Consider the following 19750-nt stretch of genomic DNA (forward strand, 5'->3'; position numbering starts at 1 on the left):
TAGGCTTTTGACCTGTCCAAAGCTCATAAGGTGTTTTTGCAGCCTCTTTAGTTGGTACTCTATTCAGAATGTAAGCTGCTATCTTTAATGCTTCTCCCTAGAGGGACTCAAGTAAGGTAGAATGAGTCCTATTTTTTCTTTCAGCAACACCATTCTTGCTAGGTGATCCTTGCATGGTGTACTGTGGGACAATACTGCATTCCTCTAGGAATTTAGCAAACGGTCCTAGACGTTGTTCGCCTGAGCCATCGTATCTACCGTGGTACTCATCACCATGATCAAATCTGACGTTTTTAATCCTTTAGTTGAGTTGATTCTCAACTTCAGCTTTATAAGCTTTGAACACATCTAGAGACTGAGATTTTTCATGAATGTTATATAGGTACCCATAACGTGAATATTTGTCTATGAATGATATGAAATATTGTTGACCATTCCATGATGTTGTAGGGAATTGCCTACAAATATCTTTATGAATCAATTCTAAGACATCTGAAGATCTGTTGGCACCTATTCTCTTAATTTTGGTCTATTTTCCCTTGATATAATCAACATAAACATAAAATTCTGTGAAGTCGAGAGACTCTAAAATGCCATCAGACACAGTGCAAGGTTTCATTATAGGATGCAATTGTTTCTAGCAAATAAATGTTGTCATTAGCATTCAATTAACAATTTCCAACAACATTTGAATTTAAAGACAAACCAAATTGATTGTTTCCAAAAGAACAACAATATCCAAATTTATCAAATAAAGAAACAGAAACTAAATTCCATATAAAAGAAGGTACAACAAAAGTGTCTTTCAAATCCAAAAAAAAAGCCAGTTCCTAACAACAACCTAAAATTCCCAATTGCTTCCACTTCCATCAATTTTACATCGCTCACAAAGATGTGTCTTTCACCATTACTTGACTTTCAGTAGCTCAAGCAACCCTGCATAGAAACACTTATGTGAGTAGTAGCACCAGAATCTATCCACCAAGTGTTTCTAGGTACAGAAGCTAAATTAACCTCAAAACAGACCAAAGTAAGAATCATACCTTTCTTTGCAAGCCATGCATGATACTTGGTACATTCTTTCTTCACATTTCCAAGCTTGTTACAAAAGAAACAACCCTCTAAATCCTGTTGTTGTTTCTTTTGGGATGGATCCTTAGTAGCCTCATTCTCAGATTTATTTTTCTTGCCCTTATCCTTAGGGGCAGTGGCCAAGTGAGAACTTTTAGTCTTATACTTTCTCAACCTTTCTTCCTCTTGCACACAATAAGAAAAGAGCTCATTAAGAGTCCATTTCTCGTTTTGGCAGTTGTAACTAATTTTAAATTGGTTAAATTGTGTAGGGAGTGTTAACAAAGCTCAATTTTAAGTACCTTAAGCCTTGAGAAAATATGATGCATTTCCATAATGTACTCCCTGATATTTTCTTGACCCTTATACTTCATAGACATCAAAGAGCCAAAAAGTGTAGTCATTTCAACCTTATCATTTTTAGCAAAATGTTCCTCAATTTTGTCTAGGAGTTTTTTTGCCTTAGTAATCCCTTCGAATTTTGTGCCCCAAAAGGCTTCTAGAATGCTATGTTTCATAATCATTAGACTCATGCAATTTGATCGACCCCACCTCTCAAATTTTATTATCATCATGGGTGCTTTCTTTAGAGAGAGGTGCAGGTTCTTCATCCCTTAATACAAGGTTTGAATCCATACATCCTAGAACTATAAGTAAATTCATTTTCCAATCCTTGAAATTGGTCCCATTAAGCATAGGAATAGAATTAATATTAGCAGATATTGTGGTAGCAGAAGATGAACTAGCTGAATATAGAACAAAATAAATAAAATAAGCTCACATCATAATGCATAATTAAACAATAAATTCACATAATGGTTAATCCCATCTCAAGATACCAAGTACAACATTAATATCAAGTCTTTGGACAATATTATTAACTGTATGTCACACTCTTGTTGTAGCAATCAAACATTGACAATAAATCATGTCAAACAATAAATTAATCTTTGGACTAACATATTTCTCACATAAAATACTTTATAATTGTCACACATTTATTACCACAACTGTGCATGAAATTCAGCCAGATATTAGCTTACCTTTGGGTTAGTTAATAAGCGCAAAAATTGCAGATACACAATCATCTTCATATTTTAAATAAATTATTCTACACAAAATAGGCCACTTTGGTGACATATTGATTCAATTAACCTATTTAAAATATTATACATCTTTAAGAAAATTCTCAAAACCAAAATTTAATTTTAATTGTTACTTAAGATATCCTTAATTTTATAATTTTATCTTTCAATTAAATTTAAATAAATAAATAGATTTAGAAAATACTCTATATAATATAATTTGATTTGATCTGTATATAGTCCTTAACCACCAAACAAAAAGACACTAAACCCATATAAAACCAAAACCAAAACCATATCATATATATATATATATAAATATATATATTCAAATCATATAATATATAATCTAGCATCTCTTCTATATAAAAAGTGTGTAGATAACGGAAATTATTAGTTTTAACTGTTTTTTTTTTTATTAACTTTAACGGAATATTCTAAATATTTAATGGAAATACATCGAAAACTAACTAAAAAATTATATTTATTAATTATATTAATATAAATTCAAATATTATAAAATATCATTATTATATAAATATTTAATATAAGACTACATATATAATAATTATATTTATATAAATTCAAATGTTATAAAATATAATAATATATAATATAAGACTAGATATTTAATAATTATAATAATATAAATTTAAATGTTATAAAATATTATTATGATAATTAATAATATATAACTCTAATTTTTTACTAATTATATTAATATGAATTGAAATATTATAAAATATTATTATAATAGTATTTAATACTTGTATAAATACATATTTAAATATAATAAAATATTATTATAATATATAATCTTAATTTTTATTAAAAAAAATTATCATTAATATTTAAAAAGGTTATCATATTATATATATATTTGTAAAAATATTATAAACAATGTGTTAGTTTAATTTTTCATTTCATATACTTATGTCATTATTTTATATATAATATTATTTTTTTATTTGAAATTTATATGACAATGATACAAATTTAATAAAATATTAATATATTCTGTAAATAAAACTAAACAAATATGCATTGCACGTTACTTATATCTAGTATTATAAAAACAAGTGCATAACTTCAAAAAGCCCAAAACAGTAATCTTAAAACCAATAAATAGTATAACCAAAACCTTTATGTATTAGGGAATGAATTAAATTTATTCAATAACCATATGGAATCATATGCACAGGGCACCGAAAAAAAATTTGAACACCAAAAGTTATACAACATTCATTCAACACATCATAAGCATATATTAATATGGGATTTCGATTTTGTCTCGTTCTTGAAGAAAACATAATGCATTTCGTTGTACGGAACGAGTGGGTCCCACATGCTTTATTGATTTTTTAATTGTGTTGAAACCGGCTATTGAAGGCTTTGTTAACTGGTTGGACTTTTCGTTGTATATTTTGTTAAAAATTTAATGTTTTAATGTACAAATTGTCACATATTTATTAGGTGCAAGTACAACAGGTTGTGGGTCCAAGTGTTAGTGGGGAGGGCATTATTTTCTTAACGCATGTACACTTATGAGCGAGAGATTTCTAATATTTTAAAAGTACATAATAACACGCACTGTTAACGTAGAATAACACAAAGGAGTACATCACGATGAATGTTGAAGCGCATTGAGGGTTTCGAGAACATTCACAAAATATATAAAAAGCATGTGGATGACATTTTTTATATAAATTTTTGTTGAATATATAGAATGGTTTTACATAACTCAAAATTTAAAATAATAAATTGTAAATAATAATTGAGATATTGTTTTTAATTTTTTTTCTTATAAGAAGTATGATGTTATTAGGATGTTAGAGTCTAATTTTTAAGATGAATTTCAGAACACTTTTTTTTATAAAAAGAAAAGATAAATTTAACATGGACCTAAAGTAATAATGATTGATAAAGTTTCCAATATTCTTAACTAACGTGCTTAAAGATAAGGAATAAGGAAATATGGAAAATACAGACCGAAGCAGTCCTTCGAGTTATAGCTTATGAAGTACTAGTAGCATAGAGAAGAATTAGTAATAGAAGAAGACATTGTGGTATGATTCTTGTGTTGAGTCTGGTGGATCAGGGACGTACGTGTCTGTGAAATCAAAGTGTGAGTCGACTCCGGGGTGAACATGAGGTTTGGTAGCTTCTGGGTTCTGAGTTACATCATATTGATCTTTGTGTGGGCACCTACAATAGTCATTGTTGGTGGATCAACATATGCAACAATCTTTTTTCCTTCGTAGGACTCCTTCTCGCTCCCTTGGAGTTAGACTACTTGTACCCTTGGTTCTGACCACTTCGGGATCTCAAAGAATGCTGGGGTTGTCATTATATCTGCCTGGTTGTGGTGTCTCGCATTCAGGATTGGAGTTCAACTTGAAGTCCTCTTTGAACTTTGCTGTGAGGTGTGAAATTTCTTCCTTGGCATGGTAGTACAAATTTGGTAATTTGGAAGCATGAAAATTCATGGTGTCTATTTGTAAATTAAGGGATCCAAATCTGGCCATCTCGAAAAGGTTTTCTTATTGTGATGCTGCATGGATAAACTGAAGGTGTATATTTCGCTTGGCATCTTTGCTCCATCGCTTCTTGAGAATGGAATCTGGGATTCTCCTAATGCTTAGTCTTTTCATGGCAGCCCATAAATGTCTGCATGGCTAGCCTTGACTCTCAAACATCAACAACTATAGTGTAGGCAATTTTGATATTGAGAATCATGAACTATGTATTGTACCTCAAGGTGTTGTAATTTCCCAATGATGAAGATCTTCCATTCGTCATCTTCTTGCTCACCAAGCACAAAATAATTATTCTCCATGTCAATTTGTAAAGCAACTTTGTGGTACATGTTTCTTGTGAAAAAATTCACGCACTATTTATAGTACGTTGTTAGCAATCTTGCATGAGTTGGGAGTTCGGGTCTTGTATGCTTGGTTAAGTAGTCATTTTGTCGTTCTTGGTGGCTAGGTTCTACACTGTGAAATCTATGGTGGTCACAAATTCATGTAGGGAGTAATTTGTCTCTAGGAATTTTTTGAGTGTTGAATTTATGGATTCACAATGTTGTGTAGTTCTCATTTCTATGACAAAAGTGCCCCTAGTAAAAATTTCTGCCCACCTTTCCTTGGTGGCATATGTTTGTTGGCAACATTCATTATTTGTTAGTTGAAGCCTCTTTAGGAATTTGACCCACTTTGTTTCGAACTCTTCCTTGGTGTAGTAGTTGTACATAAGATCCTTAAATGGTCCAAGGAAGAGTAGGTCCTTAACTTTCTCTGAAGCATTTATATTGAGATGCCATGCACATAGTCTGTGTCTGTCCTCAGGCATGTGTTCGTCAATTGATTGTTTCATGGCCAGGTCTTGGTCAGTCATCACCACTCCCGACTTCTTTTGTTTATGGAATTCTAGGAAAACTCTAAGTAGCCACGAGTAAGAGACTTGCTTCTTGTGAAGTAGAAGAGAAAACCCAAAAATGTAGGTTTGGAAATGGTTGTTGACACCAAGCATAACAGTGAGAGGCTTATTGTATTTGTTGGTTATGTATGTGGTGTCGAACCCCAGTACATCTCCAAAGGCAACATAATCCATGCGTGAGTATCTATCATCTCATAATAAGTTGGCAAGATTATTTTCCTGATCAACCTGATATACCACAAAAAAATTGGGATCCTTCTTAGAGAGGCAATTGAGAATGCCTAACGCCCCTTCAGAGTCCGTTTCAATCTTCTCTTCACGTTTTGCACCAGCCACTCTATTGTAGACATCTCAAAGTTTGCATGGTAATCTATGAAAACCACCACTTTGAAGAACCACATGAGCCATTATATTAGTTGTTTTAATACCCACCTTATTCATAGACCTCACCTAAGCCACCAAGCCATCAGAAACTGCACGGTTGGATATCAAGAACTGCAGTTCACTTCATGATGCAGTTTCATGGTTGTGTAGTGTTCTAAACTCTTTTCATAACCAGATGTCCATGCCCTTCTTCCTAACCACGTGCAGTGCAACGTGGAAACCAGTTCTGATGATAGGGTGTGATCTTTTTTCAGTTGCCTTTCTGAGGAGCTTTCTCTTCGATAACCCTCATTGGAAAAAAACACATCTACGCATTGTTATATTGCCTTCCACACGTTTGAAATCATCCTTTCTTATGCTAAAACCTCTCCATTTGGCTTAGATTTCGTAAATTTCTTCCCACTTTTCTACTGAGTCAAGCACCTTTCATACAGCATCAGATCTTTCGATCTCATTTTAGTTGTGCAACTATGTTCTCCCAATCTGGATCGAACGTACTTATTGTGTAATGCCCCAAAATTTCTAATAAGGTTTAGGACCTTGATTAGGAGGCCGAGAGGACCATAATTTATTTATTATGTTATTAAATGATAATATTCATGTTTAGGGGTATTAAATATGCATGTGAACCCATTTCTGATTAATTGGGTGATTTTCATATTTTGGCCATTTCGGGCATATTTGGCATATATGTGATATGTGTGTGGTGCTTCAATATTACTTGGTTATGCTAGGGTTACTCAGCATAAGACAATCCTATGAGGTAAGCTAGTGGGCAAGTCACAACGGGATTTATACTTGACTCGGAGTGAGTCAAGGGGTGTTTAGCACATTACCGGGTTATTGGGTAATGGGAATAAATATTTGATGATAAATTGGGAGTTCGTAAGATCAGGGGAAAATTCTGGAGGTTTTGACTATCTTGCCCTGGGGACGTTTTCGGGACCCCGAGCATTAGGATTTGTTTGAGGCTACTTAAGCTTGAAGTAACCTGTTAAGAAATAAAAAGAATGTTCGGAATGTTCTCTCTCCTTCAAAGTTCCATTTTTGTCACCCAATCGTATTTTCGAAGGAAACTTGAGTTCTAGGACTCGGATTCAAGCGAGAATCGAGGCATAGCGATTCTAGGAAATATTAGAAGCTTATTAACCGGAGGATTTAGTTGGGAAACAACTCAATCGGAGATAATTCAAGTTTTAAGTTCTAAGCTTTTAAAGTTTTTAAGCTTGAATTGGACTTTGTGTTTTGATGAGTTTTCAATTGAATTGAAGCTTGGGTTTTTTGGGTTTTGGGTCATGGGGATGTTTGGAAACTTTGATTTTTGAGTTTAGAGATGTTTGGGTAGGTTTTTGGAAGGTTTTAAAATGTTAAAAGCGAGGGAAAATGGGTGGTTCGAAGTTGGGTCGCGGCCCTGTTCTAGGGCGTCGCGGCCCAAGCTTGCTGAAGGAGGAAGTAGGCTCTGTCTAGGGGGCGGGCCACGGCATGGTGTATGGTGGGCCGCAGCACTTAAGGGAAAAATTTGCCATAATTTTTTTTTTGTCATGGGAACTTAACTCTAAGGGCCTGGGATCGATCCTACTACCTAGTTGAGTGGGATTTGACGTTCTCGAAGCTTGGGTTGGGTTTGGAAGTATTTATTTACTCATTTTGATGAAGTTTTATATTATGGTTGTAACTAGGTTATCACTAGGGGCTTTGAATCAGGATCGTGCTTGTGGCTATTTTATTGGTAACCTGTGCTTGGACCAAAGGTAAGAAAAATGCACCCAGTATGTGATGCATATGATGCACGAGAAACATGTGGTTAGGGCATGCCATGAATGTTGAATATGAGACTGATCAACGCTTGAGTCTCTGTGTTTGTGCATGATCATAATTATGCTAACAACTGTTAAGTAAGCATGTTGAATGCCCTACATTTGGATATCTGATATATGATATAAGCTTGGTAGCATTGCTTACTTGTGCATGGCACTGACTAAATAGTCAGAATTGGCAATGGTGTTAATATTGATTGTGAAGTTGTGACCTACTTGTCAAGTTCAGCAGTAATACTGGGCACTGGTCACATGGCATTGACTAAAAAGTCAAGAATGGTCTTAGCGTGTTTAACGCAAGCAGACAAAGATTAGATCTAATCGACATCTGCATTGAATGACTCAAATGAGCATTAATGCTGGACCGAACTCAAGTTCGATGAAAACTAAAAAGCGCTTGTCTAGCCTAAGGCTAGTCACTTAGAGCCAGGGTCAGAGAGCCCCAGTGACTGTTTAGTCACATGGCTATGGGTGTTGAGCCCGAGTGACTTACCCAGCAGTCACTCATTTCATTGGATTCAGGGCCAAAAGGTCCAAGTTACTGTTTAGTCACATGGCTATGGGTGTTAAGCCCGAGTGACTTACCCAGCAGTCACTCATTTGATTGGAGCCAAGGCCAGAAGGTCCAAGTGACTGTTTAGTCACATGGCTATGGGTGTTAAGCTCAAGTGACCTACCCAGCAGTCACTCATTTGATTGAAGTCAGGGCCAAAGGGTCCAAGTGACTGTTTAGTCACATGGCTATGGGTGCTGAGCCCAGGTGACTACTTAGTCACATGACTGTGGGTGCCAAGCCCCATAGTGACTTGTTCGTTAGTCACTCATCTGATTAGAGTCATTGTCAGAAAGCCCAGGTGACTGTTTCATCACATGGCTATGGGTGCTGAGCCCCGTGGTGACTTGCTTGTCAGTCACTCATTATGGTTAAATAGAACCTCAAAGTGATATTCACTCATCTTTTCAGGGCTATAAGCTCTGTATGATGATAATGATCATCATTTGCATGGTTATGGGTGCTAAGCCCCTGGTGACTTGCTTGTCAGTCACTCATTATGGTTGGCGGAACCACTAGTGTTAAATCACTCATCTAATTAGGACTGACTTGATAGTCATCCAATCAGGAGGGCAGTATTTCTTATCCTGGATACCCCATCATTATCTAAATTTATTTGCATGCTTGAATAGAGCAATAATTGCTAGGCATGCCAGATATGATTTTGTGACACGATATTATTGATCATGAGCATATTGAGTTTTCTTGCTGGGCTTCGGCTTACGGGTGCTATGTGGTGCAGGTAAAGGCAAAAGAAAGTTGGACCATCCATGAGTTGGAGAGCTTAGGTGACGATGTGTACATATGCGGCTGCTCGACCGCCACGACCGAGGGTTTAAAGAGGAACTAGGGTTAAACCTTATTTTGCTGCTTAGATCGGCTGGTTGTAAATATTTTCTTGTAATTAACCTTTAAATTATATTTTTGGGATCCCAATGTATATAGTAAACGTTTTAGTGAAACGTTATATCTTAACCAAAAAATTTAATCCTAAACCGCTAATCATACTTAGTTACACGATTATGGCCAAATAACTCGATTAGCGAGTTTAACACTATTCAAATGGCACACTGTAACGGTCCCTAGAGTTTAGGGCGTTACATGTTGTGTCTTCAATAATTTTTAATGAGAATTTTGAAAATCACACTTTAGTTTTTGTAAAATATTAATTTTAAACCTTAGAAACCATAACCCTAACACATAATGTGAAGAAAACTAGATATTGTGTAAGAAAAATGTGATGGAAATACCACTTTTTTTTTGTATGGGTCATGGGGTACTGTGTTGGATAAGGCCCACTAGCAAGAGGCCATAAGAAACATAGTTTGCGGGCATGGATATGAAATATTTAGGTAAAGGTGCGAGGTATAGTTCATGTAAAAAGTGAATAGTATTGAGGACTAGCATAGTAGTATTCTAAATTATTTTTGTAGTTTAAAGTCATTCTTGGTTCTCAAGCTTGGTGTGAAAACAAATTCAACTACATGCAATAATGAAGCAATTATCACCAGAGTTTGAGAATGCAGTAACTGCAATAACACATAACTCAAAATAGGCTCAATATCTTACTTGTAATTATTCTTCACTTGCTCAAAGTACTATGGTTGGAATCCCTTTGTCCTAGTTGTTGGATTGACTTGCCTTCATACTATCATGTTTAATCTATTCTTAGTTGTTTTTATGTAGGTTTTTCTTAACGATTTTCTACTTTATGTGGTGTGAATATGTTAGTTGATAGCATTAAGTGGAAATTTAAAGCTCTTGCCAACTTTCGCTATTTTAATAAATTATTAGAGTGCATGGAGACGTGAGTTATAGTACATACACAAACTGAAACTGACTTAAATAATTAAAATATTTAATCTTATATAGCTATGCATAATGTGTTTTCAATAAATTAAAATAGGTCAGTTTGAACGGACTTATCATTTATATTCACCCATACTGCTAGTTCATACATAGCATTAGTTGAAAATATGGTCATTTTCCAACCTTGGAAATTAAATGTGACAGTCCTAGTACCTTCACACGTGCATAATAGTATGTTGTTTTAAGGAACTCACTTCTATTTGTTTATTTATCATCTGGTTAGTAAAACTGTATGAATTTGGTTCTTTTCCAAGTAAAAAATTCTGCGAACTAAAAGTACGATATTAGGGTTATCGTATGGGCTACTAGCAGAAGTAGAAGCTTATTATAAATCCTTTGTGAGATAGTGTCTCATTATTTTCTATTTAGCGTATTGTTCCCAATCATTGAAATGAGCAATCATAGTTTTTGGGTAGTTTTCAATGGACCAAATGAATATATATATATGGGAGTTATGAAGTTGTAATCAATCGAAACCCATGGTTAGATCTTGCAATTAAGATCCTTCGTTATGAATCGTTTGTGGAAGCCTTTTCTGGATCATGTCTTCACGCCCAATTCGGTTGTTGTTTCCCTAGGGAGGAATTCAGAGCACTGACTTGTGCTAATGACCTTCCTTGCAAGTTAGATTCTGATGATGATGAACCCACTTAGGATAATGGCGTAATATATGTATGTGAATCCTCTGAAGTACATGAGTGTGTTCCACATCAAAGTAAGGAAGAACCTAAGTTGGAAGTGGCAAGGGGAGATGAAGGAGAGGGTATGTGCATGGGGGAGGAGAAAAAGGGAGTCGACCCAAAGTAGAAGAAGTAAAGGAAGAAGGAGTGGAAGGGGAGAAGCTTTCCAATGGGTTAATGTAACGTCCCAAATTTGCTAATAAGGCTCAGTGCCTTGATTAGCGTGTTGGGAGGGAAATAATTGATTTAATTATAATTACATAATTAATTAAAATACATGTGTACCATTATCTGATTGCTTGGTTTATGATATGATACGACTAGATATGCTTGTTTAGGTGTATTAAATGTGTGTGTGGGCCAGTTATGGGTAACAAGGGCATATTTGTAATTTTTGGCACATTGAGGGCATAATTGAAATTATGTGTTATGTATGTGATATGAGTAAGACCACAATATTGTGGAGATATAGTTGAGATGTATAGTTTGAGGGTGTCCTAGGGAACAGATTAGCGGAATAGTCACAACGGGTTCAGATACCCGACTCGGGATGAGCCTAGGGGTATACTGGGGAGTTAATGCGTGTTCAGGATTTACCGGGTAACACGTAGATATTTAGTGGTTATTTGGGTATGCCAAGATTAATTGAGGATTTATAGGACTACTTGAGAAATTAGAGGGAATGTGATAAATGATGGGTTTTCCCTTGAATGCATTACAGGGCTAAGAGTTGATTTAGGGGCATTTTAGTCATTCTCTATGCCAAAGCATAGATTTGGTTGGACTTGACCTCAGCAGAACACTTAGGGAAAAAAAGGAAGAAACACTCTCTCTTTCTCACACACGTTCCTCTCTCTCTCTCTCTCTCTCTACCCCTCCCTTGCAAGTTGTTCTCTCATGTTTGTAAAGGGATTTGCTGAGTTTCAACTTAGGGTTGTCTTTGGTGGGAATTGGGAGCTAGGCTTTGGAGATTAGAGGTTGTTAAACTAAAGGGTCCAGCTGGGGGAACTCGAATTCTAGGAGGTAATCTCTATTCCCAAGCTTTTAAAATCACATGATAACGCATTACCTGTATGAAGAGAAGTGCGAAATATACACTGACCATAAAAGTTTGAAGTACTTCTTTACTCAAAGGATTTGAATATGCGCCAAAGACATTGGCTGGAGTTGGTAAAGGACTACGATTGTGAGATTTTGTACTAGCCAGAAAAAGCCAATATGGTGGCCGACGCATTGAGTCAGAGGGGTCCAGGGCAGTTTTTCAGTTCGAGATAGATATCAAAAAAGCTAGCTGAAGAAATGACAAGAGCGGGAATTGAACTAGTAGTTGGTCAACTAGCCAACATTACTCTTCAGTACACTCTCCTTGAAAGAATCAGAGAAGCGCAGGAGGATCCTCAGTTGAGGAAATACAGGTAGAATGTCTTAGCTAGATTGGCTAAAGACTATTCTATGTTAGAGGTAGATCTGTTGAGGTATAAAAATCGGATTTGCATCCCGATGGATGCTGGTATCAAGCAAGAGATTCTGGATGAGTCTCATACCACTCCTTATTCTCTACATCCGGGTACGATGAAGATGTACCAAGATCTAAATACTCTGTATTGGTGGCAAAGAATGAAGAAGAAGGTGATAGATTATGTGGCCAAGTGTTTAACTTGTCAGCAAGTGAAGACGGAACACCAAAGGCTAGCAGGATTGCTGCAGCCTTTAAGGATTCCAGAATGGAAGTGGGAGGATATTACCATGGACTTCTGTTGGGGTTTTATGCCTTAATTAAAACCCATTTTCTTTGTAATCTCATTTATTATCAATAAAAGAATAGAATTCATTTTTTGACTTGGTCAATCACTTTGCTCACATGTTTTATTTTCATGATTATTTGTTTAATATAAACTTCTATTAAATCATGAGCATATAGCTAAACGTGTTTATGGTGACATAATAACAATGGAATATAAATATGATTATATGTTCAAAATAAGTTAGTCCTAAGATTAGTCAGTGCACAGGATTTACACTGACTTATCAATCTACGACATGATCTACTTACACATCATAGTGTTATGTTCTTTCTAGAACATTAGCAAAGTAGATAAGATAGGATGTATTTGTTACATTGGACTGGACCGATATTTACAGAAGATAGGATAAGTAAACATATCGTTATCATCTATTCTAGTCATATCATATAGTTGACCATAGGTCAATTCAATCTCAATTCTGAGTGGTTAGTATTCTAACTAATTGTATTATTTGAGTTCTTTGACTTGTTTGTTACCAGCTTACCCTATGGACTAGCCCATACTTACATCTTGGGAACTCAGTAGTAAAATTGAGTGGGAGATTTAATCATAGATATGAACATTTATAGCTTCTGCTGAAGAAGTGAAACGATGGTTTCCTTTTAGTTTGGTTCAAGGTGCTAAATGATAGAGATCTCATTTCAGTAATTAGTATTAGTTTACTGAAATATCATTTACAAGGAACTAAGTGTTTTAAGGATAAAATACAATGAGGGGTAAAACAGTATTTTAGTCCCATCTCATTGTAGACTGTTTATAGAGAATTGAGTGACAATTATGGTTGTAACAATGGATAATTAATAACGTATCTATATTGTTTATAGAGTGTTTTATGAATTCAAGAGTGCAATTCTGAGTCTTTAGTGGAGTCACGAGGAATTAATAAGTTAGTAAATTTATTTGTTAGATTTATAACTTATTGTGGAGATATATTTAAGATGTGTGGTATGAGGCGGTCCTAGGGTGCAGATTAGCAGAATAGTCACAACGGGGTTAGATACCTGGCTCGGGGTAAGCCTAGGGGTATTTTGTGTCGTTAGTGCGTGTTCGGGATTTACCGAGTAATGGGTAGTTATTTAGCGATTATTTGGCTATGCTAGGATTAATTGGGGATTTATAGGACTACTCGAGGAATTATCGGGAATGTGGCAAATGACGGGTTTGCCCTTGGATACATTACAGGGCATTTTGGTCATTCTCTAAGCCAAAGGATAAACTTGGTTGGACTTGACCTCGGCAAAACACTTAGGAAAGAAAAGGAAGAAACACTCTATCTCACACACACACATGTTCTTCTCTCTCTCTCTCCCTCTCCCTAGCAAATGGTTCTCTAAAGTTTGTAAAGGGATTTTCTAAGTTTCAACTTAGGGCTATCTTTGGTGAGAAGTGGGAGTTAGGCTTTGGAGATTAGGGCTATCTTTGGAGAAGTCGAAACTCGAATTCCAGGAGGTAATCTCTATTCTCAAGCTTTTAGTTTATTGTTTTGGTTGTAATCTTAGAGTTCTGAGTTTGATGGTGTCTAAAGGGTTTTGAAGATTTCTTTGTGATAGCTTTGTATTGCTGGTGTAATACTGTTGTTGAAATGGGTTAGAAATTGAGTTTGGGATGGAATAGGAAGGATTTGCGATTTCTGGAATCGCAGGATTCATGTGTGGCGCTGTTCTTGAGCGCTGCAGCCCGCATGAACCTAGGAGGCCTAGGGGGTTTGCTAAATTGCCTAGGTGCCGCGGCACAGGTTGGGGCGCGCCAGGGCCCGTGTTCTCCAGGTTAGATCCTTAAGCTCTTTGACTTGTAGAGGGTTGCAGTGCCTCTGGGGAGGGTCGCGGTGCCTCTGGGGATGGTCGCGGCTCAAATAGAAAATATAGGCCAATGAGGTTTTTGGGGTCGGAAACTTAAACATAGGGGCTCGGGAAGGATCCTACTACTCGGTTCAGTAGAATTCGAGGTCCCGGAGACTAGTATATTATTCCAAAAGCTTTTAATCAGTTTAGATTGTGATGGTTATTTATTATTACATTGTGACTAGGTTTTACCGCTAATGCTCAGGATTAGGAATCGTGCTTGGGATAGCCTGGTACCGTCAGCTCGGGACTCAAGTAAGAAAACTGTTTGTGCCCGTAGAGCAGGGCATGGCACGATTATCTGTACTTAGTGTTATATGTGAATGTATGTGTTGACCTTCAAATTGGCCAACGACACGAAGTCGGATAAACGATATAAAGCAAGATGAAAATGAAGAAAACTCCAGACGAAAAGATAAATGACACAAACGGTTTATAGTGGTTCGGCCCCAATAGAATGGTAACAACCTACATCCACTTAGTGTTCTTATTGATGTAGTATTCCAAGAACAGTGATCAATGAACTAGTGTTCACGAGTTTCACAAGATCTCAGATCAATAGAATTGTGATGGATAACAACACTCTTTTTCTCTCTTAAAATCTCTTAGCTCAAGCGTTCTCAAGCCAAATGTTCCAAAAGCCAAAATTCCTCTCTCTTGAGCCCATTGATTCTTATTTATAGGCTCAAGGAGGTTTACATTGGCCAATGGGCCTTAATTACATTTATTACATGTGTATCTATACAATAATGAAAATTTTCCTTAATACATAATTACAAGATTGCATATTTAAAGTAAATAATTGAATTTATGCGACCAGATTGGTCGCCTTGATTACTTGATAAGATAATGATCCTGGTCGAGGGTCAAGGAGGATATGTTCACTTAATACTTCCACGTGTAGATCAATCCTACCACATCATCAGGTAGTCCATTCTTGGGTAAACATTTTCCCCCCAAGTTTATTTTACTACGACCAGTATAAAGTAAACTTAAACGACCAGCCCTTTGGGTGACTCTTCGCGTGACCTGTCAGAGCCATCAATGCCTTTTTCGAAAAAAAGGCAACCAATCATGTCACTGCAGTTTCCAAAAAGTGATTTGACAACTATCACACTTTTCCATGCCTCGAAAAACCATCTCCCATCATTACCTTATTAACCGTGCATCAACCACTATAAATAACTCTCAAATTCACTTTTTACTTTCCTTCTGTCCTCAAAAACACTAAAGAACGAAGCAGAAAACTGAAGAACGTGGTGCGAAGGACCCAGAAAACTCAAACGACTTTGGTGATCCATGGAGTCTTTGTTCAGCCACTCGAATTAACTCTCATATCTCTCTTTCAACTTTCTACTCGAGTAAGTCCCTTGAACTTCTTCGTCTTTGAGATGCCATGCAATAGTTATATTTTGAGTTTTCTGGTGTGTTTTTGAATTCTGAGTTCCTGAATGTTCTTGAAAAACAAATGATTGGGGTAATCGGGATAATAGGTATTAACATGATAAGATAAGGAAAAAACACTAAACGAGGCTTAGGATTTGGTTTGGGAGCTAGGATTATTGATTTAGGGTGCAAAATCGAAGTAAAAATTCGATTTTTAGGCACTCGGAAAAAACTGGGGTTTCCTTCCCTTTTTCAGAGTTAAAAAGTTTTCCTTGAAAAACTTTTCATTTCTGCTTTTTAATCCATTTTCCAAACCGTTCGCATATTATTTAGTGTTTACGTTAGAATGTTGTTGGTTGTATAAAAGCTTAACTTTTATACACGAGCAGCGTTATCCCAACGGTTCCACTTCTTTAGCCTATTGGCCGTTGGTTCTCATCTCCCCTTCTCTGTTCGCAGATTTTCATGCACAACCTGTGGGGAGGTGAGAGGCCGATTGACGATGACTTGCTCACACTACTGCTCGAAGATCAAGAACAGTCGTCACTGCATTTCTCGGAAATTACCTTTTCTTAACACATCCCTGCAGACAGACCAACGAGAAACCCAAAAAATATGGGTCACGTGAAGTCCATCACTCAAAAAAGAAAAAAAAATATAACCAAACCTCCTACTACTCAGCCTGCTCCTCGGGCTGAAACTCCTCCGACCAATCTTCAACCTGAAAACACTTCCTCGCCAGAAATTCAATCCAAAGCCCAACCCCGCGACGTCCTTCGACCAGAAATATAATGGTACGTAGCACCTCCTAGTATTATTACAGCTAGGATGGTAGCCAATTATCTCAAGAAGTATGGCCTTCCTGGGATAACTCTCATCAAGCCCACAATCGACCAGCTGGCAAACCTGCCTGGGGGAGCCTTCAGCGCCTGGTCGAGGTATCATATTGAGGCAGGGGCAACCTTGCCTCTGCATCCGTTCTTCCAGGGGGTAGCCAAATATTTTGAGGTCGCTCCCTTCCAAATCACACCAAATGGATATAGAGTGCTTTCTGCTCTCTATATCCTTTACAATCACAAGAAGTGGCTCGTTCCTACGCCACATGAGATCAATTACTTGTTTGATCTCAAATCTAACCCCAACCACAAGAACACAGGGTTCTTCCATTTCTACCATCAAGAATCTTCTCGCACCTTCCTGGGCAACGTTACCCGCAAGCTCAACGTGGGGAAGTACTTCCAGGAGTACTTTTTAACACCAGACCTGGTCGCCCACAACATGGCCTTTACTGAAGGAGGTAAGTCACTTATTTACTGGTCGTTTGTTTTCTGTTAGCTTTCCTATTCGCATTTTAGAACTTCGATGTTGTTCAGGTCCATGGAATCGACTAGTCCCCACTCCAGACATGGAGATACGAGCAGTAGCCCTGGCCAGCATGACAAATATTGAAAAAAGTATCAAAGAGTTGGTCACGGAGAATAACCTAAGGCTGGTCGACCTTCTTGCACCTCACCAGGATGTGAGGGAATCAACAGCGGGAAGTGCAACTGGGGGAGAAGTTCCTGAGCAGAACCAGAATGTGTCATAACCCCAGAGGAGGGCTACAGGAGTGACCATCAAGGAACCTTTCAGTACTCCATGAGCAGCTGCTGCTCCTGCTCAATAGGGAAAAGGTAAGCAAAAGCTTTCTAAACACCTCGAGCCTGTACTTGAGTCCTCAGATGAGAACGGTACTGACTTCTCACTTTTAGACAATTTTCCCATTCCCTGTCATTTATTTGACGGGGATGACAACTTTAAATACGCGACTAGTTTAGATTCAGACTTCTTCATGGCAGAGAGTGAGTGTAGCAGTAGTATAATAGATAATGTAATGACCAGTAGTTGTAGCTTGGGTATTTTACTTATAATTTCTTTTCTCTCCATTTCCTTGTCTTTTTTGTATGACAACTTGCCCTGACTGATCGTATGCTTCTTTTTTGTAGACATGTCTGTCGAGAAAGCATTCGATTTATACACAAACCCTACTACCACCACTCCTGCGAGCAGGAAGAAATTGAACAGGCGCCAGCTAGGAGAAGGCTGTAGTGACCCATCCGCAAAGAGGGCTCGGACAGAGGACCCTCCTACACCAACTCCTTCTAAAGAGGCAACTCCTGCTCCAGGCCCTGCTGACCAGACTCCTCCTGCTCCCACTAACCAGAATCCCCCAGCTCCTGCTAACCCAAGTCTTGCTACTCAGCCAGATAAAACCCAAGTCTTACTGAACTCCACCTACACTTCGGCCAGTGACAGGCTGAAGAAACTGTCCAGACACCAGCGTAGTTTGGAATCCTTCAGCAACGCTCCTACCATGTCGGTCGACCAGCTCCTTAGCCGCGGGCTGAACGAACTACTCACTGTAAGCCGCTGTTTCCATTGTGATTTGATTGTTTATCTCTCTGATAGATACTAACAGCCTTTTTACTTTCATTTTCTGATCACAGGGGATTCTGACCCTGAGTACTAGTTGGTGCCGCTCAGAGGAGGTTGTCACCAAGCAGGCTGAAGAGATCAAGGCAGCTGAGGAGAGGCCGGTCGAGAACCACAAGGTGGTTGAGGCCAAGTATGCTGAAGAGTTGCAAACAGCAGAGGCTAAGATCGCCAAGCTTAAGGAGGAACTGAAGAAGGAGGAGGACTCTGTTGCAAAAATTACTGCCTCCAAAGATAAGTATAAGGAAGCCTCGCTGATAAACTACTGAGAAGCCCACAAACTTCAAGCAGAGTTGGAAATCAGCCGCAAAGAGGTTGCTGACCTCGAGGAGACCAATGCTCACAACCTGGAGAAGTACGAGGGAGCGACGTTCTAGTGCTTCTACATGTTCTGGAAGATAAATCCAAAGGCTGACTTCACCTACTTACCATACCCTATAAGGGAGGCTAAGTTGGCAAAGTGTGTTGCTCGGCTGGAAGAGGAAGAGAGGGCTCAAGGATCCCTTGAGATATCTTTGGCAACAGGCATTGAGGGCGTCAATGAAGATGCTGGGGCCACCGTCGACCAGCAGCCACAAGAGCCTCAGGATCCTTCTTTAGTTTTATAAATTTTTACCTGTATTTATTTTAACTTGTAACTTGGGACACACGAACCTCGATTCGTGATGTCAAGACAATTTACTTTTTTGCTGCACGGGCAGCTTTTACTTTTAATTAACAATTTCGTCCAAGCAGAAACTGCTCGCGGTGAAAAAAAAATTACTTTTGACATTATAATATTTGCACTTTATTATAGAATTTGTTCGTATGACCAAACTTAGCATAGCACTTTGTTTCAATTTAAAAAAATTTAAACAAAAATTTTGAAAAATACTCTAAGTACCGTAGCATGCTTTCCCTTCTTTTGCTCATGTGTTTACATATACGTATTGATATGCTTTGCTTACTTGATATCTTATATGCCCCCCAAGTGATTGAGGAGCTCAAGGTCCTCAGTCACTTGCCTTGACCAAGACATGTTCAAACATTACTGCTCGGAATACATACATATAGAAATGATAATAGAGCAAAACAACACACGTAATGAGCAAATACTTGTAATAAATACAATAATTGGCAAGAATAATTGGCTACACACAGTTCCTTTTAATTCTTGTAATAAATCGACAATCATGTCTGTACGAGTGATGAAAAATTTGATCTTACACTTGTAAGCGATCAGTCATATGATTGACTAACCCTTGTTCATAAACTTGTAAAAAGTGAAATTAATACAAGTCAATTCTTTCGAAAGAACTAATTATTGATAAAACTTGCGTAGGTGTTCTCCATTCCAATAACGGGGAATGAGA

General features: G+C 37.4%; 1 protein-coding gene across 1 annotated transcript; it reads left to right on the top strand.

Moving 5' to 3' along the window:
* Positions 1 to 17913: 17913 nt before the first annotated feature.
* Positions 17914 to 18667, top strand: LOC133779336 (uncharacterized). The gene is made up of 2 exons (XM_062219309.1): positions 17914 to 18327; positions 18413 to 18667. The coding sequence occupies exons 1-2, from the start codon at positions 17914 to 17916 to the stop codon at positions 18665 to 18667; spliced, it is 669 nt and encodes a 222-aa protein (XP_062075293.1).
* Positions 18668 to 19750: the final 1083 nt, after the last annotated feature.

This window comes from Humulus lupulus, chromosome 5, assembly GCF_963169125.1.
Source record: "Humulus lupulus chromosome 5, drHumLupu1.1, whole genome shotgun sequence".
NCBI classification, from domain to species: Eukaryota; Viridiplantae; Streptophyta; class Magnoliopsida; order Rosales; family Cannabaceae; genus Humulus; species Humulus lupulus.